General features: G+C 42.1%; 2 protein-coding genes across 6 annotated transcripts in view; one reads left to right on the forward strand and one right to left on the reverse strand.

Annotated features, from left to right (window-relative positions):
- Window positions 1-9: 9 nt before the first annotated feature.
- kcnj11 (potassium inwardly rectifying channel subfamily J member 11) lies at window positions 10-2,557 on the forward strand. 2 transcript variants are annotated; one of them, XM_015034094.1, is made up of 2 exons: window positions 1,218-1,313; window positions 1,402-2,557. In XM_015034094.1, the coding sequence occupies exon 2, from the start codon at window positions 1,418-1,420 to the stop codon at window positions 2,315-2,317; it is 900 nt and encodes a 299-aa protein (XP_014889580.1). In that variant the 5' UTR covers window positions 1,218-1,313; window positions 1,402-1,417; the 3' UTR covers window positions 2,318-2,557. The 2 variants fall into 2 exon arrangements, with proteins under 2 accessions (XP_014889578.1, XP_014889580.1); XM_015034092.1 differs by having other exon boundaries at window positions 10-2,557.
- Window positions 2,558-5,956: 3,399 nt separating this feature from the next.
- The window catches only part of mob2a (MOB kinase activator 2a), a 69,180-nt gene continuing 49,044 nt past the window's right edge, over window positions 5,957-26,092 (reverse strand). For 3 of the 4 annotated variants that reach the window (XM_015034098.1, XM_015034095.1, XM_015034097.1), the window contains exons 2-5: window positions 13,060-13,220; window positions 12,087-12,180; window positions 8,343-8,467; window positions 5,957-7,555 (exon numbers count right to left, since the gene is read on the reverse strand). In XM_015034098.1, the coding sequence (XP_014889584.1) occupies window positions 7,248-7,555; window positions 8,343-8,467; window positions 12,087-12,180; window positions 13,060-13,220 (688 nt within the window). In that variant the 3' untranslated portion in view covers window positions 5,957-7,247. Of the gene's footprint in view, window positions 7,556-8,342; window positions 8,468-12,086; window positions 12,181-13,059; window positions 13,221-18,729; window positions 18,952-26,092 lie in introns of those variants that run through there. The other variant, XM_015034096.1, reaches the window with a different exon arrangement.

A 26,092-nucleotide genomic window follows, 5' to 3' on the forward strand; every position in this document is an offset into this window, starting at 1 on the left:
CCCCATGTGGCCATGTGACCCACATCAAAATACTCCACCTGTTACAGGTCGGGTTCCAATATTTTTTGCACCACTGGTAATTTTGAAAAAAAAAAAAAATGTATTAACTAGAGATTTTTTTCCTCCACTAAAATATTTACCAGATTAATGATGAATTTAGTTTAAGGTTGTTTTTCTTTTTTATTCACGCTGAATGCCAATAATGTGACCGGCTCGATGTAAGATGCCACCATGTGCTGTTGGTTCTCAGGGTTGTTTATAAAGAAACCCTTGAAACATTGTGACGTGTGGTTTATTTGGGTTGAGTAAAGATAACTAATGGATGTTAGTAGTTAACGCATGTATTTTTTATATGTGATTTAACCAGCTGCTAGTTGCATCTCTCTTGGATTCTCGTCTCCTCCTGCGCTTGCGTTCCTCCGTTGTAGCAGAAGGAAAAGTGGGCGTGTTGTTGCCTTTGAGGCAGCAGCAGAGGCAGGCGGAGGTGACTGGAAAGGATATATTTGACAAGCCGTGGCTTTGCGTAAGGGTTTGTTTGGGGTGAGTAAAGAAAGTCAACTCCTTTTTTAACTGCAACGTGTCCTTTGAGTACAAACAGCGTTTTAAAAAAACAATTTAAAAAAAAAATCACCGATAGACTAAAACGGAGGGTGGGGGAGGGACTGCTTCTCCTCGCTCCATCTCACATTACCGAGCTATAGTGGAGTGGCGAGGTCAGCACAGCTCCAGCTGCGACACGTGAACCTGCCTCCAAATCCAAATGTGATCAAACGCCTCACACCCCTGCGTCGCAACTTTATTCCTCCCCCAGAAGCCCCTTTTTTACGTACGAGGCCACGACCACGAGAGCGCAGCTGCGCGTGTAGCCGAGTGGACTCAGGATGAGGCTGGGCGGCGTGGCCCAGCTACGTCCAGCCAGTCGGTCGGTGTTGTGAGTGGCAGCGGCAGCTGTGGAACGTGGAGGAAGAAAATCCTCTCATGGGACTTCCCGGTCCTGAAGCGCCTGATCCGGAGGCAACGTGAGGTAGCGTGCGAGCCTCCAGAACACGGAGCGGATACCAGCGGGTTCCGACTGGGAAAGACGAACCCGTCTTTGAGCCGAGCGCACAGAGGACCCCCGGACCTGAGGGCTGTGGGTACATAGCATGGGAGTGCAATGTTGTCCAGGAAGGGACTCATTCCTGAGGATTACTTGCTGACACGACTAGCTGAGGATGTTCTGCAGCCGACGTTCAAGGCCAAACAAGGGAAGGCTCGGTTTGTGGGAAAAAATGGCACCTGCAACGTCGCGCACACCAACATCCGAGAGCAGGGTCGGTTCTTACAGGACGTGTTCACGACGCTAGTGGATTTAAAATGGCTCCACACTCTCATCATTTTCACCATGTCCTTCCTATGCAGCTGGCTCCTGTTCGGGATGATCTGGTGGCTTGTGGCTTTTGCGCACGGAGACCTGGGTGAGACGGGGGATGATTTTGTCCCGTGCGTAACGGACATCCACTCCTTCTCCTCCGCCTTCCTCTTCTCCATAGAAGTCCAGGTGACCATCGGCTTCGGGGGTCGGATGATCACGGAGGAGTGCGTCTCGGCCATCATCATCCTCATAGTGCAGAACATCGTGGGACTGGTCATCAACGCCATCATGCTGGGCTGCATCTTCATGAAAACTGCGCAGGCCCACCGGCGCGCGGAGACGCTCATCTTCAGCAAGCACGCAGTCATCTCCCTCCGAAACAGCAAGCTGTGTTTTATGATCCGCATCGGGGACCTGAGGAAAAGCATGATCATCAGCGCCACTGTGCGGATGCAGGTGGTGAGGAGGAGCACCACAGAGGAGGGAGAGGTGGTGCCCCTTGACCAGATCGACATCCACATGGATAACCCGGTGGGGACCAACGGCGTCTTCCTGGTGTCCCCCCTCATCATCTGCCATGTCATCGACAAGTCCAGCCCCCTGTACGAGCTTTCACCGAACGACCTGCAGCACCAGGACCTGGAGGTGATCGTGGTGCTGGAGGGGGTGGTGGAGACCACCGGCATCACCACGCAGGCCAGGACTTCCTACGTGTCGGAGGAGATCCTGTGGGGCCAGCGCTTCGTGCCGACGGTGTCCGAAGACGACGGCATGTACGCAGTGGACTACTCCAAGTTTGGAAACACCGTCAAGGTACCGACGCCGTGCTGCAGCGCCAAGAAGCTGGAAGAGGCCGGTGGCGTCGCGCGGTTCAAGCTGAACGAGGGCGTCACCATGCGGCCGTCCGTGAGAAGGCGGAGGGGGGCCGCGATGGTGCGCAGGTCCAGGATGGAGAACAAGTGAGGCGTTCTGCTTAAAACTGAGCCGCTTCACTTTCAGTATCATAAATAAAAAATCATATTTATTTTACATTTGCGCGCACATGCACACATAAACCTGTGTTTACCTCAGGATCAGAGAGACAAAGCACTGAAATAATTCTGACTGTTGGAATAGTTCAGAATTTCAAACTTGGCGTTCTGTGAAAAGGTTACAAGTAGTAAATGACCTATTTATCTTTAATAAATGATCCTCAGTCCCTCCTTATTTATTATGAATCCAGAGTGATTATCTGAGAGGAAACATTAAACTCTACCACCTCTAGTCTCAACCCTGTTTTAATGTGGCTTTAATTAATTTATTTATTTTTATTACCAAAGCCCTACACAAAAATATCGTATATGCTGCATCAGTGTCATGACTTCAAATAATAATTATTTTACCATCATTTCATGATTGATCTCTATGACAAAGAAGACAAAGCAAGCAGATTTCTGTGAATTTGAAAGCATTAGGATTTACCAAGGATGACCACCAAAATAACTACAAAGTATGAAAACCAAAGTACCCAACATTTATCTGAGAGGAGAAAGATGGGAAGGGTTTCAAAGTCTGAGAAAGACATTCGTTCTTTCAGCTTTCAACACCAGAGCTGCCAAGGACAGAAATAGAAACTAGAAACGGTGCCTTACCTTTGTCAGATGTTATTTTTCCCTCTCGGTTGAGGACCAGAAGGCTTTCTCTTACCTGTCTTTCTGAACAGGTAAACAGTTCTGGGCTTTTCAATATTCTCACTCTGGATTTGGGACTAGGTTGGATGTGCATGAAGAAGTGCTTAAAGAAAGTTAATAAGTGGCCAAAGTTACAAAACCTCGTTGAGAGAAAAAAACACAACAAAGAACTTTCAACAAAACTAAATCAACAAAATCTGACCGGGTCAGACAAAAGCCCGACGCGGTCGAATAAAGGGTTTGACTTTTTGCCGCTTACATGTTTTAAAGATTAAATACATAGTCGTGAGAAAAATCTCAAAATGTGGATAAGAAATGTAAAATTACGGAAGAGGATTGGGGCCTCTGGAAAAAAAAGTAAAACAGCTCTGACTTTAACCTCAGAATTCTGAAAAAAAAAATCAGAATTCTGAGAAAAAAGTCAGATTCTTTTTTCTTTTTTCCAGTGGCAATAATCCTCTTCCGTATAAATTGTACTTCAAGAATAATGTTGAAAAAAAATCTGTAGTTTGCAGTCAGACATAGTAATGTGGAAGAGGAGGTATGAATTAGGCCTAAATTTGCCTTCATTCCTGGATCCGTATATTTCCTGGAGAGGAGGCATCAATAGATAGATTAGTCCATTAGAGGCAGAGTTGTGGTGAGTTTATGTAAAAAATAAATACAAATAAAAAGAAATTTATATATATATAAGTTTCAACCATCAACAATCAATCTATTGAACAGTTATTCTAATATCTGATATGCTTGATTAAAATGTTATCAAACTTAGAAAACAGTTTGAGTACTTTGGTACTGTATGTAGGTACAGAACAAGAGTATAAATTGGCAAATGGAGGAAATAACTTTGACCCAATTAAGTCATAATGTTTCTATTCCTGATAAGAAATTTACTTTGTTAACCTTTTAACAAAACCCCACTTCAAAACTTCTGAGCTAACGGTTTAAATGTGAGCCCTGGTATCCAGAGTGCAATGTTTTTGTTTGTTTTTTAAATCTGAGTGATTGCATGTGTTTTAAATTATTAGAAAGGAAGATGCTTAACTTAAAAAGAATGTTGTACATGGCCTTGCTGAAAATGACATTAAAGTAAAGCTGTTTTCATGTACTCCATTTTTTTTCTCATCTTTCTTTGCTTGAATACAATCATGAACAATATTTGAAATATTATCGATCATCATATATACAAGTATTTTCAACATTATGGTAATAGTTTTACTCAAATAAGAAAGTACCAGCCCTGGAGGCAGAACTGGCCTGAGGTAAAGCAAACCAAGCAGCTATTTGGCCCCTCAGACCTTCTGGGGCCCCATAAAGACTTAAATTTTAATACAGACTTAACAATAACTAGTTAGATATGTTTCAACATTTCAACATTTGTTTGAGGATGAGAATGCTATTCAATTTAACAGTTTCAGCATAAATTAATTAGATTTCAAATAGTTTAACATTTAAATTTAAAGTTTTAAGGAATTGGCAAGTTTACTTTCTAAAAGTAAAAAAGAAAAAAATTCTCATAGTTTGACTGTTGTGTTGCCATAGCTACAATCTGATGCCGAGTTTAGTCTTTTGTTTGAGCTCAGTTTGTGAACAAACACATCTCAGTGGTAATCAGTTATCACAGATGGCTTTTAAGCTTGGCTATTTCACTTATTTTAATTTCCTGTACCTAACCAGGTTAAAACTCCACTGAGACGTCGCTGTCCTTTACAAGCAGGACCCGCGCAGAAAATCTGCAGCGCATATACAGATGTTTATACAGAACATGGCTGCACAATTAAACTTAAATTCCCGATTTCACCAAATCTATACTGAAACCCCGTTAGTGATGATGTTCTCAACAGGAAGAGGAGTCCTAATTTATTTCTGCTTAAGGAACCTTAGCCGGCCATGCTAAGGCTGTGTGCGTTACTGATGACGTGCCACTAGAGGGAGCTATTCCACCGTCTGAAGTCTATCTGATAATTGCTGTCGATGCGTTTTGTGATAAGGAACTTTTCTCCCTTAATTATTGCAGACAAGCTGAATCATGTGAACATTTATAGAAAGTAAAATGAAGTTGGCAGTTTTGGTCCTCCATAGACTTATTGTCTGACTTCACATTAAACTAAAATCTTAAAGAGATTAAGATTTAATCTTATAATTGTGTTGGAAGTTTGATGTTTATTTAATTAAAAAAAAAAGTCAAAGGATTTTGATAAATATAGATGAACTGGCCTGATAAATTATAAGTCAGTATTTAAGTATAATACAAAAGTTTAACTTTTATTTAATGTCAATGTACTCATCGGCCACTTTATTAGGCATAGTGTGACGATAAGGCTGCATTTTACCCAGTTTTCCCAAACAGGACCGCTTAATTCGTCATGGCAACAAGTTTTAGAGACATTCAAAGATTCTGGTCCATATTAGTGCATCATTTGATAGAATATATATAATATGCATCATACTTTAGAACTATTATACACTTAAATCCCTTATTTTTCCTGATCATGTAGGAAGCCCAACCTGAGCCAGTGAAATGTAGTAAATGATATAAGGTCATATTTTAATGTTAATTTTTTTAATAAACCTACATTTTTCACAGTTGAAATATTTAAATGGTTACAAACCTCTGCTAGTCATTTCACACACTAAACCTGTTAAAAGTTTTGGATTAATAAGAGACAGACACAGGTGGCATTTCTCTCTTTTATTAGATTATAATCCGCAGAGCTTAAAATATTAAATTGCTTTTAACTTAGTTAATAATTAAAATACATAAAAATGAGCCAGAACTGAGGAACCCTGCAAAAAATGAGAGAGAAATTTAAAAATAAATAAAAATGGAGAATTATAAATTCAATCCTCCTCCATACAGAGGCTATATCTGACAGAACCCGCTTGTGATTCTTTGTACAGTAAAGTCCAAGCAGACTTTGCATGTTCTATACCCAAACTAATTTTCCTCTGATAATCTTTTATTTTCCTCTTAAAAAAAGAAAGAAAAAAGTAAATTTAAAGGGCGAGGCAAAAAATAAAAATAAAAGCTATGTTTTTTTTCATTTCTGAGCTGGAAGCACAGGTGAGTGTTTACGCAGCAGAGCAGCTTTGCGCCGTAACTCCCACCCCTCCTCCCGTCTCCACGCCCGCCCCTCTGAGCCTGCAGACATGACCTCATGTCTTTGTCCTCCTGTGCTGCCGGAGTGGGTGGTGCGGCCGTGCTCGACACCAACACGCAGCTGTGAATCGCCCGGTGTGGGCGCCCAGTCTGCCTCGAAGTATCCGCTCTATGAGAAGGTTAAACATCTAGCGTACAATCTTTAGATTTGCCCCTTTGTCTGCATGTTTGCTGCCCCCTACAGGTGCGCTGTGGGACATGTTTGTGGGGGGATTATGCGAGCACAGTGCAGTTAAATATGATCAACATTTGTCATATGAGGCAGTCTAGTGAAAGGGACAGAATGAAATCGAGAGGCTCCTCTCTGGCAGCAGTGACTGATTCTTTCAGATCCTGAGTAGGAAGCGCCTTAATTATCCCCTGCCCCCCACCCGCTCCAGATAAAGAACCCAAACAGTGATTGGCTAGCATTGCCCCTACAGGCGGTAACATGGCTGCCTCCTGGCCGTTGCAGCGCTACCCCCCCACCATCGCCGGAGCAGGGAGGGGGGGAGACGAGCCTGAGGGTGAGCAGAGGCGCCGCTTCTCCACACATCTACAACACTGTACACATAGCAGGTCGAAGCAAAGCAGAGCCCCGGCCCCCACCCCTTCCTGTACTGTATGCTAGGTAGAGGACAGATGGAGGTGGATAGAAACACTGCACCCCGCTCCAACAACAACAAAACAAAACCGAGTAAAACTTTCAACAAAAAAAAAAAAATAAAAGAGGAAAATAAAAACCAAAAAAATAAAATATACACATTTTTTTCTTTTGTTCCTAGTTTAGATTGCAGAGAAGATGGGAGGGATTTGTCCCTGGGAGGAATGCTCACGCCATTTCCTGCTGGCGTGACAAACCCCTCCCCGCAACCCCCAACACCCCCACATGAAACCCTCCCAGGCCTTTTCCTCCCGGCTGGTCGGTCGGTCGGTCGGTGGTGGAGCGAAACATTAGGGTGGTGGAAGGTTTCGTAAGTCCTGCCTGCACCGAGGAAGGGGACTGGGTTGTTTGTTTTCCCTTCTCTCCTCTCAGATCTTTCATCATCCCCCAGGGCCGCCATCTCGCCGCCGCCACCGCTGCTCATCTCTCCGTCACGTGGTTCTGTGAAGACGGGGAGGGGGCCGGTGCCGGGGCGGAGGGGGCTGGGGCGGGAACGGGACTGCAGAGGATTTCGGACAAGTCGTCCATGATACAGGTCTCCTTAGGGTCGATCAGGTTGAATTCCCTTACGAAAACGATGAAATGTGCATACAGAGTGTTCAAGTGGCCGTGCAGGTCCAGAGCCACCGTCTCCTTAAAGTGCGCCCAGTAGAGGTGAGCCAGCACGTGGAACAGGTACCGGCAGATCTTCTTCACCAAGGACTCAAACGAGTTGGGGAACTCTTTGCCTGAAGGAGGAAACAAAAGCAGACAAGAGGGACTGGTTTATGAACAAGCATCACGAGATACGGAAAAACAAAAAGTCAGGGGTCAAGTCTACTATTGAGTCACGGGTATTTATTTATTTTAGCACCCGACACACCCTGTTGAAGAACTAAACTAAATTAGCCGTCGGGCTAAATTATGTTAGTTTTACTACAACTTTTTGCCGAGGCGCTTGTTAAGAGATCTGGTCAGAGTTCTCAGTCCCTTTTAGTCCACTTTTCATGTAAAATTACAAACTTTACTATGAATTTAAGGCCAATACCTCTACAAATGTAAGGGTTCAACTATGAAACCTGAAAAACTGAGGAAGGAAGGAAGCATGATGAGTAAACTGGTGGAGGAAACAGAAGGACAAATGGTTGAAAGGATAGACGACTGGCCAAATGAAAGATAATTGGAATTGATTGATCGATAAATGAATGGATGGATGAATGAGTTGGATGGTCTGATTGGTAAGAAAAAGGCTGGAAAGATGGATGGATTTACATATTGATGTAAGGCAGCTGAGTGAAGGGATGATAGACCAGAGAAAGAATGGATGGACAGAATCTGGAGGTCGTTCAGACAATGTTATGGAGTGAAGTCTGAAAATTCAACCACATTTTATTTTATTTTTTTTAGTTTCTTTATAAAACCTAAATGAAATTCAGTACTGCAGTCTTCTGAGGCAACATTTTAAATCTCTACGCCTGCAGGGGGCACTGCAGCATCAGTCAGGCTCACCCTTCAGAGCCTCAGAGCTCCACTCACCATACTTTGTAGGAAAGATTTCCTCATCTGTGACCAGTTTCTGACAAAGACTCATTACGAAGTCGACGTACTGTGGAGCAGTGCACTTCGTCTTCTTCCCCCTCTCGTCATACCAGTAGTATATTCTAGAGACAGAGACAAACATGAAAATCACCACTCTGATATTTTGTAAAATCCTCTGATTACGCAACTGTGCAACTTTAAATAAACATGCAAATAGATGTTTACGGCAGCCGAGACAAAAACAAGAGCACTTCCTGGAACAACAGGATGATGAACACCACATTAGCCAATGATGAGGCACAATCAACCTTTAAAAACAATCAGCTGCTCCGTTTCCTCATCAAGAAAAATAAAACTTAACGACTTTCTGAATCAAGCGGCACAGTAATAAAAAGAGCTAAATAAACAAGTTGGGTTTTATTCGAGTCCAATTGGAACCAGTTTCCTGATCTCTCAGGGGCCAGACCAGTTGCTGGCCCAACATTTCTGTTCGGACTAACCCAGAACAGCAGGTAAAACATCTGGAAGAACAGGTAAGAAAAAAAATGTCGTCAGTGGGAAGAAGTCACCTGAGAGACTTTAGCGTGCTCACGGTGAGTCAGACAAACAAAACAGGATGAGTGAAGAAACAAAGCATGATCTCAGAGCTGAAAGGAGTCGGTTCATTTGGCTGATAAAATGAGAGCGAGGGCGCAGCTGAGGCACCGTGTGTGTGTGGGAGGTGGAGGACCAGACATTACAAATCCTGAGTAAACCTGCAGGAGACCTACTGGTCACACCAATCGTAGCGCCCAGCAATGCCTCGCCAAAGTATTCACACACCTCTAATTTGTTCCCATTGCAGCCACAGACTCAGGTGTGTTTATGGGGATTTTGTGTGGTAGACGAAAATTGTAAAGCAGCAGGAGGTGTAAATATCTGTAATTCAGCCCTCTTTTGTCTCATAAACAAAAATAAAATACATTTCAGACCAATTGACCGCCTCTAGAAGCCATCTTAATGGTATTATTGAAATAATTTAAGAATTTTGACTCTAAACATGCAGCCAGAGCTACGGTTTAATGTTTTAGATCAGGCTAGAATGGCCTAGTCAAAGTCCAGACCTGAATTCAATTAAGAATTTGTGACAAGAATCCATAATCACAGATGCTCTCGTCCAAGCCGAGTAAATTTATGTTTTTTGCTAAATAAAAGAAAACCTGCCTCGCCTCTAGGTGTGTGAAGATGTGTCGAGGCATTCTCCAAAAACATCTGCAGCTGGAAATGTTCAAATAGGAGACTCTAAAACTTGTTGACAGAGGAAGGAAAACAAATGCAACATAACATCGTTTCCTTTCTATTTTTGTCACATAAAATCCCAGTAAAACACAGTAAAGTTTCACGGCTGTAATGTGACATTTACATTATAAAGCAGTGTGTTCACACAGACGATGCAAGGTGCAAACACACAGCGCAGATGTGAGGCAAACATGGCCCAGAGCCGTTGTCATCCAGACTATAAATGCACTCTGATTATATTTCAGGAACTGTTACGTTTTATTACGTTCAAACTGCTTTGAATGGGGAAAACTGTTTTAAAAAGATTTTATCGCTGTTTGCAGAATCCAAAATGGAACCAGCTAAGTGAGACCAACAATGAACACACAGAGCACTTTATCCACCCACCCGAACCAAATGGGCCTAAAAGAGCTGCTAAATGGTTCCATTCCCTCAAAGATCATGGAAACATTTTCTTCCTAAAATAGTGCCAAGCTCTGCCCGTGGGCAGGGGCACTGACGCTGCTGTGACTGCGGCTCAGGCGGTGTTTTACCGCAGAAAGAGGGAGGAGGGGGGCAGGAAAGGGTGGGGCGCTGCACAGCAGGAAGGGGAGAAAGGTAGAGTCATAAATATAAGGCCTAGTGTTGCAAAATGGATAATTCAATCCAGAGAGAGGCTACGCCACAAAGCGTATTTAATATTAGTTTGGAGTGTTTATTTCTTCTGCGTCAACTCGTTGCTTCTCATCTCCGCAGCTCAATGGACGCGGCTAATAAAACGAGACACCGTCGCCCCCTGCGCTCACTCCTGCAGGCCAAGCACGCTGCCTCCATTCCTCTAAGAGTGGAGGCTAACAAGACTAGCTTCAGGTGACAGCCGTGGAAAAATCCACTGTTGACTCAAGAGGGAAACTCGCCAAGCTTCTTTTACACGGAAAAGCTACCAGGTCGCCATTAGTCGGTGGTGGAGGTGGGTTTGTCAGGTCATTTTGCAGATTGGTTAATAAGTTACAAGACTGTGGGTAATGTGTTGCTTAGAATGTGTGGCTGATCAGATTCTACCGTCACTCAGCACACAGAAGGTGTCTCTTTAGAGACTTAAAGGATGACAGAACCACGCCCTGCTTAGATAAATACTTGCAGTCAGTCGCCTCCCTTCATGCCATAAATATGCCAGCATGTTTTCAGAGGTAAAAGAGCTTAAAAAAACAAACTGCTGCTACGAAACCTTCAGCTCTGGTAAGTGGCCCGGGAGTGAGTTTTAATCACATCTAAAAAGGTAAATAAGTGACAGTTTGATTGCAGCATTAAGAAAGTCAGTCTGTGTTAATATCATCAGGCTGCAGAAGGCAAAGACATACTGCAATTTCCTGTAATATGCAGGAAATTGTCCAGGTGAGTGATTATACCACAATGACTTCATCACAAACACTCTTAAAATAGATCTGTGGAAAAATTAACAAGTGAGGAAATGTCAGAGGGGGAAAATAAAGTTTATGAAGTTCTTATCTGCAGGGCTGACCTGTATTGGACCGAATGAGTGTAAAAAGCCTTAAAATAATTTATTACAGCCCATAAACAGAAAGAAAATTCAATTTTACTTGAAGATTTATTCCGCAGAGAAAAGATGATGCAGTCAAAGTACTTTTAAAAATGAAATTTTAAAAGAATGTTCAGAGGAGGATGTAGCATCATAGATCCTCCTCTGAACTCCACAGAGGGGAAAAAAGTCGTTCAGCCGTTCTTTGTTTTGCGCAAAACCCACTGGTGAATGTTTGTAACCGAATAGCAACAATCTTACTTTTATCTGACCAAAGTATGTGTGAATAGTGTTTAATAGATACTACAGAGACTTGGATCCCCCAAGGTGGCAGCAAAGTGGCCAGTGGCTGAGAGAAATGAGCCATTGATTCATACCAGAGGGAAACAGTAAACAACGGATTATTAGTCAAAAGTTCCCAGAAACTCTGGTTGCAAAAAAAAAAAAAAAAAGATTTTAAAAAAGCCTTTATTTAAAATGAACTGTTAGGGGTACCTATATATTTTATTTTGTTACAAAATATCATAAAGAATTGTAATTAAATAAAATTTTTCAACATTTATACATATCAGATGATGCATCTACAATAAGAGATTGCACACTTTTACAAGGGGTGCTAATAAAGGTGGCAGTAATGAGAAGATTTGGTGCTAATAGGCTACAATCAGGGACCAAAATAAACCATTAATGAGTTTAAAGCAGAACCAAAAGTTGATTCTGATTATCTTTTTTTTTTTACATCTCTTGGCACTTGTGGTTTTTATTCATTAGGGTGATGGAGAAGAGAATGACAGGAAGAAAAGGCCCAGGAATTGAACCCTACACCGGCGAAACAAGGACCGTAGCGTCTCCATACGGAGCCACCTGGAGCCCCAGACCAGATATTTCTAATAAATTAACCAATATGTTGTATGCTGCTGAAAACATGTTGCAGACAAACTTACGTGCTACAAGCCGTCATGGCCTGACAGGTCTCCCCGGTGCAGAACTCTGAAATGGTGCTGTACTGCAGGTTGATGAGATTGAAGAACGTCGTCGCTGCGAAACAGATAAAGACACACAGATCACACCACGGCAACCATCCCGTGTCATCTGCTGCTGCAGAGGACTAAACCAGGCTACACAAATACTGTCAAGTCAGCATCATCAACAGCAGCGGACAGGTGTCATCACTTAGAAGTGAAAGAGATAAACGGCTCCATTACTGGAAACGAGCCAAATCTGAGGGTGATCGGTGACAAAAACAGTCTGAAATATTTGTTTCACAGGTTAGATGTGTGCAACCGTGTAGTTTTCACTGGTGGGACGACATTCCATCTGGAATCCGTGTGTTTACTTAACGCTTACAACTTCAGTGGAAAATACCCACAGCAACGTCTTCCAAGCAAGTTTTTCATTCAACATAATACATGCAGCCATATCTATGTTTAGTCTTCACATTACGAGCATTGAATTTGGGGTGTATGGGTTATTTTGCACCATCTACAATTTAGTAAAAGATACATTTAAATCTTTATCAGAGAGATGCTCCATTATTTTATTGATTAAATGCATCTAAAACTAAGAAAAGCTAAACCTGCAGGTATGACCTCGTGAAAACAAAATAATTAGTATCGACCAGGAAAAGTTTGATCACTTCATCCCACACAGTGTTTAGCAGAACCTAGATTTAGATTTGAAGCTTCTTCTCTCCTGAAGATAAGTGCACACACATGTTGGGGAAAACAACCCAAGCCCCAAGGGGAAAACCGTACAAGTCGAAGCAAACACTGAGCTTTAAGGTATAGTTTGTCTTAACGACATAAAAAAAACCCCACCTCTCATCTTGCAGCTGTGTTTAATTACTCCTAATAGCTCGGCATTCACGTTAGTGGTTTTTGAACTCGACACGCTCGTATGACGATGTCAGTCACTCACTGTTGCTTGCTAGCCATTCGTTGAGGTCTATCTCTCTGGGCAGCACCACCAGCTCCTTCAGGTCGAAGTCCACCACCCGGATCTTGGTGAACTCTGGCTCCACATACTGCTTCTTCTCCTCTGCCGGCGGCTTCTTTCCATTTGGCTTCGTCTTCGACTTCCTGCGACACAGAGGAAACAAGGACAGTTTTGAAAAGCTGCGCACGCTTTTCGATGGAGGCAGTCGTTCTTAAAAGCAACAGCGAGATGGCGATGCCAGCCTAAACTCAGTAGTGCAGAAAAAAATTAAAAAATAAAAAAAATTTATGGAGACCTCAGAGTTAAAAGGAACCTCAGTGAGGTCAGATCGATGAAGCATGGGGGTGACTGAGCCCATAAACACACCAAAAAAAAAAAAAAAAATGCTCCCCAACCCAGATTTTGACAGTGACTTCACTGCAGACCCCACAAACACCCACTTGTCGCATCTTTGCTGCAGATCTCCAACCTTACATCGACTCAGATAGCCTCACGCAGTCGCCCGTCCGCAGCGCGTTGTGCCGCTACTTTTAGCACAGACACGTCACATCACACCCTGCCTTTACTACCCCGAGTTTTGACCTCTCACCCCTCGGGCTCCTGCTCGGGCTGCGCCAGGAGCAGCAGGTTGCTGTGGGGTCAAAGGCCAGAAACCTCGACACTCGATACAGACGGATGCCTGGTCGGTCCCCGGAGCCACACGGAAGGTTGTTGAGATCCTGCCTGATAGGCGCTCCGCTCTAACATTTTCTCTCTGTTCCTGGTCCTGATTGGCTTAGGTCCACTGATGTTTGGGTTTGTGTGAGGACAAGGAAGACAGAGTTTACTCCCTGAATGCGTCTTGGTTCTACTGACCCTCACTTCCGGTCTTTCAGCAGTCACCGACTCCATCTCTTCCAGAATTTTCCTCCAGGCAAAACCGAAAACATGCATGTAGCCCCTCAGTCAATCGAAAGCGTTTTAGAGGGAAGAAATGTAAGGTCGAGAAAAGAAAGGAGGGGTCAAACTGACACGATTCCAGCTGATATCCATGGGAACAAATAAACACTTTCAAAACATGACAGAACCGAGAGGCACGGGGCCTTCTGGCACTCTGCAGTTTCATTCCCTTCCCAGGAAGCGCTACCTCGCTTTTCCACCCAGCGTGCAAGAGAAGGGCATGTCAGCATGCAACTGCGCACACACACGGCCTGCAGCCTTCCTACTTTGTAAACGTTTATTTTTTATGTGCTTGCAGTCATCTAACTCATCATCAGCCCTGACAAAGGCAAACTGCCTGATGATTTCCTGTGAAATGTTTAACTTCTGAGCAACCCAAACTGGTTCTTGTTCAAAATCACTCAGCTGCCGAGCCGGCTTTGGGACTTGAAATTCAAGAATGCTAAAAGGCACCTTTGATTGGTTAATTGCTACTTACTAATCAATATTAATTTTTCCAATATCTACTTCTGGATTGAAGGATTTCTTTTTTTTTTTTTTGACTACTGGTCAAAAGTTTCAGTCCATTTTATTCCTTAATTTCTTTGTATCCATCCAGTCGATCATAAAACCTCGACTTGTTTGTGGGAGTGCAGGCAGAATCAGGTGGTTTTCTGCTCTGAGCTACATGTTTCATCATGTGAAAACTGTTTTGCCCAAGGACAAAGCCTCATTTGCAGATACCCTCAGTTCTCGTAGCTTTTTGTAAAGCATCTCGGAAAAACTGTTCGACTCTTATGAAAGGATCCTTTTAAAAACAGCTTCACAGCCACTTCCTGCCCTCCTCTCTGCCTCTGCAGTTTCACAACTTTCCAAACAAACCCCTCCTCCGTTTCTAGTGTCCACACTTCAAGGTGGGGGTAGGGGGGTGAAATTCCCAAGTCATTATTTTAAGGTACAGAAAACTTCGTCTATACCAGCTCTTATCTAGGCTTGCATAACACACACAAGTTTGCCTGTTCTTGGCAAAAGCTTTTACCATAAAAGGCATCGAGGCGCCTCGTCCTGCTCACCAGATCTGGGCAGAGCACAAGGCAGAATTTAAGGGAAAAGTGAGGTCAGGCATGTTTTTGGACCGGAGAGAGCTGCAGCCTGTCTGGCACCAGCAGGGTAAACCCACGATGATCTAGAAAACCAAAAACGTCTCATTCCAAGTGAAAATGAAAGATGTGAATCAGAAGGAGTGACGTAGATGTGTTTATCTGGCAGTAGTGCAAGGAAACCGGTATAGAATCGCCATCAATGGACTAGATTTATCTTGATCAGCTCATAGCCCCTCCCACAAACACATGCAGGTAAGTGCTGTAAAATTGTAAAATAGAGAAGAAATGGGAAAATGTGTTTCTGCCAAAAAAAAAAAAGACCAGATCAGAGGAACGCTAGAAATAGAAATTTATTGTTGGCCAATACAGAGGTCAGAGCAACGACCAACAGCTGTTCCAATTTTCTCCTCTCGCTTTCTCCCAACACCCCCGACCATCTAGCCATCTTCATTTACTACCTTTCCTCTTGTGTCCCCTCAACACACACACACACACACCTGTGTCTTCCACAGAAAGGCCACACTGACTGCAGCCCCCTTTCACTTTTCATGGTCCAGCTGGTCCCAACAGCTGCGCCCCCCCACCCCCGTCCCCTCCTTCACCCCACCAGGCCCTCCGAGATAATCTAGAAGAAGCGAGTTCTGTCCGGTTTGAGAAGCGGTGTTTGTCCAGGCGCGTGTGCGTCCGCCGAAGGCTGTTCAAACATACATCTGCTTGGCCTCAGGCTGGTGCAAATATTTGTTGCTCTGTGTTGGCCGACCAAGTGGCAAACAAGTAGCCGAGTATGGCTGGGGTAAAAATGGCCTTAGCCCGAATACGAGTACAATTTGAATCCGGTCCCACTACCAGAATCTGGTTCCAATTTATCCTGGAATCACAGGGGAGAAACATTTCAGAGCCATGAAGAATCATCAACGTAAGTGCTTCATAAAAGTAGAACAATCTGCTCCTAAATCGCCCTTCTCTTCCCTAAAGCCTTGGTGCTTTCTAGCTTGGAAAAGTTCAGGTAGAGCCCATCACTTTTTACGGACTTTTGTTTTGTGTGGAAACTCTTGTAACTAAACTGACACCTGTTTAATAACCTCCATGTAATGACTTTCCCCTGAAGCTCAGGGCTCCTGCCAAGCCAGATATTGCACAACTGTTGCTGAAATTGGCCCTCCGGATGGAAGGGGCGTAGAACTGCTGGCATCTGGATGCCGTCATCGCAATCCAAACTAACACCGACAACGAGCTCAGCTCAGCTTTCCGTCATACACAACACTGCTTTAAAGACTTTAGGGATTCTCTCTAATAGTTCATAAAATAATCAAGGGGAGCCCTCAAAAACAAAATGTAGTCTAACGAAAAGACTAATGTAAAACAGTTTGAGGTGTTTTAAAATGAACAGAACAGATTGATGCTAGCTGAGAAAAACCTCTAGATAAAGAGTAGATGTTGAATTTTCTAGCTTTTTTTTCGCCCCATGACCCTGAGTAAACTTAGCTTTTACAAGAGTCAGAGGTCAAAGGCCTTGCAATCAGAGATCTTCTGCTTGTTATACATTCAGCGATCATCAGCTGAATAGATACAATAATTAATTTAAAAGTACAATAAAACAATTGATTAAATTACTCAGTGTGTAAACAGAGCAGTCTTAGGACTGGCAGTTCTCCCCGGGGTCACTGATCTGCTTGGAGATCGAAACAAAAATGCTCTGGACACCCTGAAGGCCACAAACACCGGAACTACAGCCAGCAAGAGCAGAACCGCAGCAGCCATCAGAAAGTCTAACAAACGAGATGGGGCTTTGGATGAAATAGTTAGCCTAAAATTGAGAACATTTTTAACTAACCACAGAAAATCAGGTTGTTTTTGATTCCTGGAATAAAGACACAAACCTGAAGCTTCTCTGTTTGGTTGGACTGGTAGTCTTTATGCCTCCAAAGTGTTTTAACCACTAACCTTTGTTAGTTCTAACCGTCCCACCTTCCTCTTCTCATCCTGTCCCAAATCCCATTCGCAGTGTTCACACGGACCCCCATGCAGCACCATAATGAGGCCTCATCAATGCCACAGCACGAATGTATACAAAGCAAGGGTACGGGGGCATTGCATTTTTTAAAATGTAACTTCACAGTAAGAATATAAACTCCAATACTGTTTTGATGAGAGGAAAAAAAAAGAATCAACCCAGAATTTTCTGCATGATAATCTGTAAATCTAAATAAAAACATAATCAGATCGTTAAATATGCTCCATCAAAAAGTTTATTGTTTTTTTTCACTCCCAAAGAATGTAAATCTTTCACCTCAAATGGGTCAAGAGTTTATATTTATCACTCCATTCTTACCGCTCGTCTTTATAACTACTTCTAAACCAAAGGTAATCAACAATTTACCAGAAAAGGAAACGCATTAAAATTAGAGCTACAAGTCTACAACCCTTCCCGTCATTCTCATTAACTCAACTTTCTTCCTTGTTATCTGTGGCATAGCCACTTTTGCTCTCTCCCCCCCACCCCCTCCAGGAAGAAGTGTGTCAAATCACCCTCTTTGTTGTATTTCCTCTGAGATAACCAGTTTCTTCAGAGGAGGGTTGAACTTCCTAATAAAGTAGGTTCAACAAGACTTGTCTCTACCTGTTGCTGATGTTGCAACAGACTTTACGCCACAGAGTAATACTTTCAGTTCAGCAGCCTGTATTGTGTACACAGGTTGATGGTGATGGCCTCCTCACCATCAACGTTCACACTGCTATCGTGTCACAAAACTATTTGTCTCGAGGCATTTGGCTCTCTGGCTGCTGGAAAATAAAAACACACCTCTCCTTTGACATGAAAGGTAGGGGAAACATTTCCAGGAGAGCCTGTCCCCTAAAGCAACATACTCACAATGGCAATTAAACTGGAATATACAAAAACAGGCAAAAAAAAAAAAATCAATCAGTAAGAGATTGAACTCTCTTAATCTGAAAGTCAAACACCAATTGCCTTACTCTATCAAAGAACCAGAACAGCTTCTCTCTAGTTAGGAAACGGTGGTAAAAGTTCAGGGGAAAAAAATGCCCAATCATTTTTTAACCAGTTCCTCTAAAATTCTCTTTAAATATTCCCTTTTAAAAAACAAGAGTCACCAGTAACACTAAATATTTCCCATTCTTCTCATCTCCTGACTCATCACCAGCACAAAACTCCAAGTTAAACGCTTTTTCATTTGTCTCCAAATTTTTCCCCAAATTAAATATGTAATACATCAGGAGAGGGTTTGTTCTTTTTTAGAAAGAACAAAAAAAAAAAAGAAAGACGACTCCCTGGCAACTCTTCCCCCTCATCATCATCATCACCGAGTTGTAATCTGCGGTGACCCCCGGAACCAGGGGGTCTTGTGTAATTACAGCATTTAAGCGACAGAGAGTTTATGACTCGCTACCAAGGCGCTAGTTTCTCAGCACGTCTCCTTATCTGGAAGGACGGAAACCCAGCGATAACCTGACGTTCATATGAAAAACAGCGCGGTTAAAAATAAAAATGCTTAGTCAATTAGGGGCCAATTATGGGTGAAAAGCAAGCATACAAATATAATAAATAAAAAACTAATCACAAATTATTCCCAATAATTAAAAAAAAAAAAAACAAGAAAGAAAGTATTACCTTAGTACTTTTCCGACTGCCTGAATGACCATTTTCGCTGTTAATGGAGGTCTTGGGTTTTTCTGGGGGCGCATAACTTTCTTATCTTAACAAGAGGAGCAATAATCTCCAACCATAGCATATAAACATAAACAATATATATCAAAACGTCGCTTGTTCGGCTAGTTCAGGTCCGACAGAATCAACACATCGGGTTGGTCCCACAGAAACTTTCTTACTACTTACAGGAGAAAGAAAAACTCAGAGTAGCTCTCACAGAAAGCCCTACCCCCCCGCTCCATTACCGACGTCCAATCAGATAGGCGGAAGCAAGGTAGGAGGCGGGGCATGGTGACGTCAAAAGTCTGCCCATGTGGACGTGGTTGGTGTAGTTAGAATGTAGCAACAGGTGGTCAGACTGTAACTGGACTGGCGAAATAAAAAGGTGCAGCAAGGTTTCATACTCCTGTTGTAATAACTGGTTTGCACACAGCCTTGCCTTTCTCAGCTGAAAGGAACTCAGGACGCCAATTTTAAATGAGAGAAATAGATTGTAGTGCATCATTTTTATTAAATTAGATAAAAATTAAAAAAATTAAAAACCATTGCATCAGTGTGGATTAGTGAACAAAAGTTTGTAAATGAAAATATTCACTTTAATTTATCCACCAAAAAAAAAGAAGAAGAAGCAGCTTGCAGCAAGAATATTTGCTCAGCATTGCCTCCCTCTGTGAGTGAACGGTGCAGTGTGGATACCGGGCCTGGCAAGGTGACATTCCTTCTTTTCATTCTCAAACGTTTCCCGCAACCCGCGTGTGACCTCAGTTAGACGTGTTCATGCATGACTGAAGAACCAGTGAGGGAATCAGGCTGTACACTTTTTGCAGGGCAAGGTTATTGTTGGAGGGAATTGTTTGGAGACTTTTTTTTTTCATTTTAAGAACACAATTTAAAGCACCAGTAAATTATAAATTCTAATTACACTGTCAGAGAGCAAACAGCTCTAGGAGACGGAGTTATGAAAACTGACTATAAGTTGCACTCATGGGAAAATTACAACTGTTGTTGCCAAACTATCGTTCTCTTCGCCATTCTTCCCTCTAATTATTGCCTGACAGCAGACACGGCCCTCTTATTCTCCTGTTTCTGCTGTTGTGTTCACACATTTCCGCTGCTTTTCTTGGTTTGTCTTCGTCGCCTCTTGCAATCATTGTCTCCTCTGGGGGCCAAAAAAAGAAAGGAAAAAAAAAGAGGAAAAAATGAGAAATGAGCAGAGGGGGGGTCCGGTCTTTGCACATGTGGCAAGTGTACGACCGACAAGCTACCACATCACAGAAACTAATCTGTGCAATCTGCAGAGCTGCAGTACGCATTCCTCCAATGAAACTTGGGGCAAGCAGATACATGAGGCCAAGCTTCCTGATGGAAAAGCCCCTATTTGATCCAGAAAGACCTGAAAAGCAGCTGTGTTTTGGGGTGTGCACCCACTTAACTGGAATTGGTGGGTGGAGATGGCTGGTCCCGAGGCATGTTCATTGCTACTGTTGAACCAGAACTGAGAAGTACTAACAGGAGGAGGAGGAGGACCTTTTTTTTCATGGTGCTAAAAATAGCAGAAGCCTGCCTAGTTTGGCCCATGAAGATTGAAAAAACCTGCGCAGAGGCCATAATGTGAGTGCCTATGCATGTGCAGAGTAGCTTAATCAGTGACTGAGGAGGAATAGCCAGATGTGGGGGTGGGTTGTCAGTTTCTCTACAATAATCAGTGCCTATAAAATGCATCTTTAGCACTACATTACAAAAACCTGCAGTAATCCCATTTAATAAGCAATCAATGTAAAGTTGAGTCCTAAAGTTCAGTAGTCAGCCTGAGGTACAAGTTACTACCCACAATGTAAAGAAAAACGTTCCATTTGTATAAATAATCAGAATAATAGTTAAAACAGATTCTACATACTATGAATCTTTAGAAATTAGGACGTCGTCCAAATTAAATCAGTAATATTGGTCAAAAAGTGAAATTCATTGATACTTTACACACAGATGAATTTAAAGTACTAATAAGAACCCACAATTCAATTCCTTGGATAATGAAACACTATAAACCACCCCTGCCCCCAGCAATGCAGAAATGTCATCATGCTGAAAAGTATCTTCATGTATTGTACAGTACATGCATTCAAAACTTAATTGGACCTTCTTTTGCATGAATTGCAGTTTGTACCACTATGGTCACTGAAGCAGCTTTTGGCACCTTTGGTAGTGTGGACAGGTGCCAAATCCTGCTGGAAAATAAAATCAAACATTTCAATACAGCATTTCAGCAGAAGAAACCATGAAGTGATTTAAAATTCTCATTTTCTAGGTCGAGTTGAATTTGGTCCAGCTAGCAGAAGACATAGCACCCAAAATTATCACAGACTGTGCAAACTATGATTTCTGTGTCTCTTCACTCTTTTCCAAAACTTTGTAAACTTGATTTCCAGATGAAGTGGAAAATTGTTTTAATCTGTAAAGAGGACTTTAGACCACTAAACAGCAGTCTAGTTAATTTTCTTCCCTAACAAGGCAGGACAATTCAGACATCTCTGGTTCAAGAGTGACTTAACACGAGGAATGTGACAGTTATCTTCCTGGATACATTCTTCTCAAGGCTGTGGTTATGTTTGTTGCTTCTGGACTTTTCCCTACTACACCTTTTCCTTCTACTCAACTTTTTTTTATTTTTAAATGCATCACTGAACAACCAGCCATTATCAATGTCTGTGTGTCTTGTGGAGGGTGTTACTGGCCATCTGCTAGACAACTGTGAAATCAGTCATTTCCGTCAAACAGAAAAAACAGAAATATTGGTCTGATATTTAATTTACTACATAACTAAATTATGAGTTTCAATAGCTACAGGTCATAATCATTAAAATTGAAAAAACTAAATAAAAAATGTGATTAATATTAACACAATGATGTTACTAATATAAAATAAAAGGCAAAATATAGGGTAATAACAATAACACCATAAGTTTTGAAATGTATTAAAGCGCTGCATTTGTCTTTCAATCCCAACCAGGAATGATGCAAAAACACAGGAAGCCCAAAGCTCAGGGAACTTTCCATTAGTTTGACTCAAACTATTAAATCTTTGTGGTCACCTAAGATGGAAGATATCTGTTCAAGATCAGCGAGGCTCGGCGTCACTCCACTGAATCCAGGATGAGAATTAAAGGGCAGTGGTCATTAAACCTAGTCTCCCATTGACTCGTCAGCATGTAGTAACACCTCCACAGCTGTTTGTCCTTTATGCACGTAGGTGGAGATGGAGGCGATGCCAGCAAACTGGGCCCTGCTTGTGTGTCTGACGTAGATGGAAACCAACGGCCGCATTCCTTTGGTCTGGTAGACAATGGCTTACTATTTCTGCTCTCATCACAGTCACCTTTCTTCCTCCTATGCAGACACTACATGGCATCACCTGCCTTCTACCTGCTGACCTAGACCAAATCTAGGATTTAAAATTTAGTCCCCACCCCCAAAAAACTAGTAAGAATCTTAGATGCATGTCATCTAGCAAACATGGAATTGAAGTTAGGATAACAGCTTGACTTGTCTTTGTCTGCTTTAAAAAAAAAAAAAGAAGAAAAAGAAACTAAAACATGTAGAAAATCACTGACGTCATTATCCATGTGACAAAAGATGAGTTTACTCATAATCTGATGAAGTGAGAAAAAAGGTGACATTTATATCAATAACTGATGCAAACAGATAAACCAAGGAATGCAAAGGCAGTTGGGGAAGAACGTGTTCAAAATTCAAAGGAATACAATACTGACGTCATATCACGCCACTTGGACTCCATTCCTGAGTTAGAGGTCAAGATTACAGGCCACATGCTACTACAAGTTACAAATATCTGGAATTATGAACAAATGTAACTATGTTAATGATCATTAAGATGAAAGGGATTCATTTATAGGGAACATTTAAAAGAAAAAATTGAAAACGGATGAGAACTGCTGGCTTGCTCAACAGGTTGGATCTGAAAGTCTGCTGACAAATTCCACCTGGTTTAAAACAAAGAACAACAACTGTGATTCCAGGCGAGCAGCAGATTAGTCAGAACCATAGCAGAGGCGCCTTGGATTCCAGCCAGCAGCCCGGTCCCAGGCTAGCAGGAGGACGCCGCAGCACATCGCACCTGAGATCAAAGCTAGGACAGAGGTCCGACGATGTTTTAGACAAAGTCAGAGCATAAAAAGCAGACACTGTCCAAGCCGGTCTTTAAGAGCCGTCGCTGCAGCATTCAGAGCTTGTGGGAATGTGTTTAGGTAAGGTCTTAGCTAGTGAAAACAGTGCAGAAGGGAGTTCCTCAGAGCCCGATGGGTTGTATCTGTATGCCCAGATAAAGGTCAGCAGTTTCAGGAGACGTGATACACTGAACTGAATGACCCGTGTTGCAATATGAAATCCAAAACTATGTAGGAAAGTGTGGCGTTTGCTTGGCATTATATGAAAACTATAACAAAGTTGAGAAAGGCACAAAGAGATTGGACAGTGGACTGAATAGAACAATTTTCAGTTTGATTGCTCGGGACTGGCTGGTTAGAAAAATCAGAAATCGGCCTAAACCCAATTATTACCAGGTCGCAGTAACAAAGCGTTTGGGTGTGGACGATGTTAAACCCCCTTTATGCTCCTTTAATAAGTGTAAATAGGTCCACCCATTTTCTATTGCAGTTCTGAGCTAGCTTCCAAAATGAGGTAATCTTGATGACGTGCATTCTCACAAAAAAAGGACAATGATACACACAGAATCAGCCTGCATGAACCTGGACGCTTACGTGGAGCATATTTGGAGATTTACTGTGAAGAGACTCAAACTCAGAGGAACCACCGTGAATTAAGAAGCTTTTTAAAAGTGTATTTTCTACAAACTGTTGAGACATGTCTGAAGTTCACTCGGGCAGGAAGAGTGAGCAAGGCTTCCAGCAGATGACAGTAAGGTTGAACATATTACAGCAAAGTGTCCCCGTTACCATTTTGTTACGCTTTTAACCTCTCGTGAAACGAGCCAAATTGAGAAATCTCAGAGTTGATGTAAATGTCTACATTCTCTACCAAGGGAAACTGCTGGTTTGGTCACTAACTGATGCCTATGTTAAATGAAAATAGTTTGCCGCTTCTTTAAAAGATCTCATATGGGCCACAAAACTTTGATTAATACAGTTCAGCTGAAATTATACAACAAACATACTGTGTGATGAGCAGGAAATTAAAGGTATGTAATTAGCATCCTACAAGAAGGGGCTAACAGACTTTGGTGCATGTCCTCTCCCCAGTCTCTATCAATTTCTTGTCTAATTATCATCAATAAGTACCACAAAATCTGAACAAATATATATATTTTTAAAAATTGTTTTGTGTTTACAAAACGCTGATAACAGCGTGCCTCAGACATAACAAATTGTGAGTCACAAAATGCAGAATTTAACTTTCACTTTTACTTAGAAAGGTGAAGGCACCTAATTTTACAGACCAGTTTAGGCATTTACAGCTTCAAGCACCAGCGCTATTCATAAAAACAAAAACTAAACTCATGTCTGCTTCTGCCTTCTTTTTCCACTTATTCTCTCCATTCCAGCCTCACAGCATTTATCCTTCACCGTTTCTCTCTCTCTCTCTCTTACTTTTCTGCTTCATCTCTTCTTCGCTCAACATTCCTGAAGGGGATGGGCAACATGCAAAGACATGCCTGTGCACTTTGCACAAATGCTGGCTAAACAAAGGAGAGAAGAACTAAAGCAAATGAAAAGGATAAATGCTTTAAGTTTGTTGGACCCGGCTCTTTGTGATTGCGAATTTGATTATGTGCACTTCACAAGCAAACAGGCTAGGATTGCAATTTCTGCTCCATTTACCACCAGCAATGAGATTAATGAAAAATACCTGTACGCCTAATTGCATCTCGCCTTCATGCTAATGAGTAGTCAAGTTAGATCAAATGTTGAAATGTTCAGCTCTTCTCTTCTTTAAGGCGCATAGTTATTTTCATGTTTGCAAACCAAGGGGAAAAACGTGAAGGGTTCCTCTCCCTATGGCTCATGGGCCTTTTGCAGGAAGATAGGAGATGAGAAATACCAGACTCATGTCCAGACACATAAATCACCATCTCCATGGATACTATATGAATTCCTGTCGAAGGAAACGCGTCGGAAAGGAAGAGGAGGAAACAATGGGAGCTGATAAAGAACAAAAGAAGAAAGTGAGAATAAAGTTCAGTGAAAAGGTGGAAAAGATGATTAGTCATAGATCACAGAGGTAAAAACCAGAGCAGAAAGACTAGTTGGATTAAAAACAGTTTGGACAATAAGAGTGAAAGAGCTTGCATCTGGGTGGGAGCCTGTCACAACATGCCCTGAGCTCCGGCTGAACTCCTCCTCCCTACATTCCTGAGGATAGGAGAGTCTCTATCCATCGTACAATCTGCCATGTGGGGAGCCAAACACCTGTCAGTCAAATACTAGACCACACACTCAAGCAGGGGTCATGAGTCCAATGGGTCAAGGGCACAGTCAACCATAAAACAGATTAATAATGAGCGAAAGAGGGTGATAAACTATGCAGAAGAGATAACAAATCCTAAATCCTCCATTGTTCAAATCAACCTTGTGGCAATTTGTCTCAGACTTGGGAATTTTGCATTCTTCAAAAAAAAAAAGCATCATCAGTTTCAAGTAGATTTCACTAGTCTGCTTTATTGAAATGTGATTACGCATCAATAAATCACACCTAACGGCAGGGAATCAATCAGAGCTGGGCTGAGTAGCGTTTGTATTTAAAGTTTAACGTTTTGTAGAAGAATGGACTTCATAGAAATGATCATAATAGAAATTGGATGAAATAGAGCACCTTCAGAGAAATATAATATTTATTTACAAATGATAACTTATCTGAATAATTCATTGAAAATATTTAACTACAAAGATGCTTAAATTGATAAACAGGTATGTACACTGGCACAAGATATCTTGCTTACAGGCAAGGAAAGAAAACTGCAATGAATTCATTCAAAATGGGGGCATAGATTTGTAAAAGCTAGTTGGCCCCAATTTAATGTCTTTCTGTTGTAACAATTCGTCACCAGTGGCCTCTGGCAAACGTACAATTTAAACTAATGTGTTTTTCCACCTTGTGCTAGTAAATTTCCCCATTACCACTTGAGTGTCTTTTCTTTTTTTTGCTAAGCTGCCTGTAAACTGTTTACACCAAACTGGTTCCTGTCTCTAGTTAGATAGTTAGAAGCCTTTTCACACTAAAATGACAGAGACCTTGAGACCGATTTTTGAAAAAGAATTTCAATAACGGGCGTAAAACAGTTGGTTGATACCAT

Source organism: Poecilia latipinna, unplaced genomic scaffold (genome assembly GCF_001443285.1).
Source record: "Poecilia latipinna isolate Pla-1442-1.1 unplaced genomic scaffold, P_latipinna-1.0 Scaffold287, whole genome shotgun sequence".
Classification (NCBI taxonomy): Eukaryota; Metazoa; Chordata; class Actinopteri; order Cyprinodontiformes; family Poeciliidae; genus Poecilia; species Poecilia latipinna.

Bases quoted from the DNA above. Each gene is read 5' to 3' on its own strand.
- kcnj11 (XM_015034092.1), top strand. From the start codon at position 1,157: ATGTTGTCCAGGAAGGGACTCATTCCTGAGGATTACTTGCTGACACGA.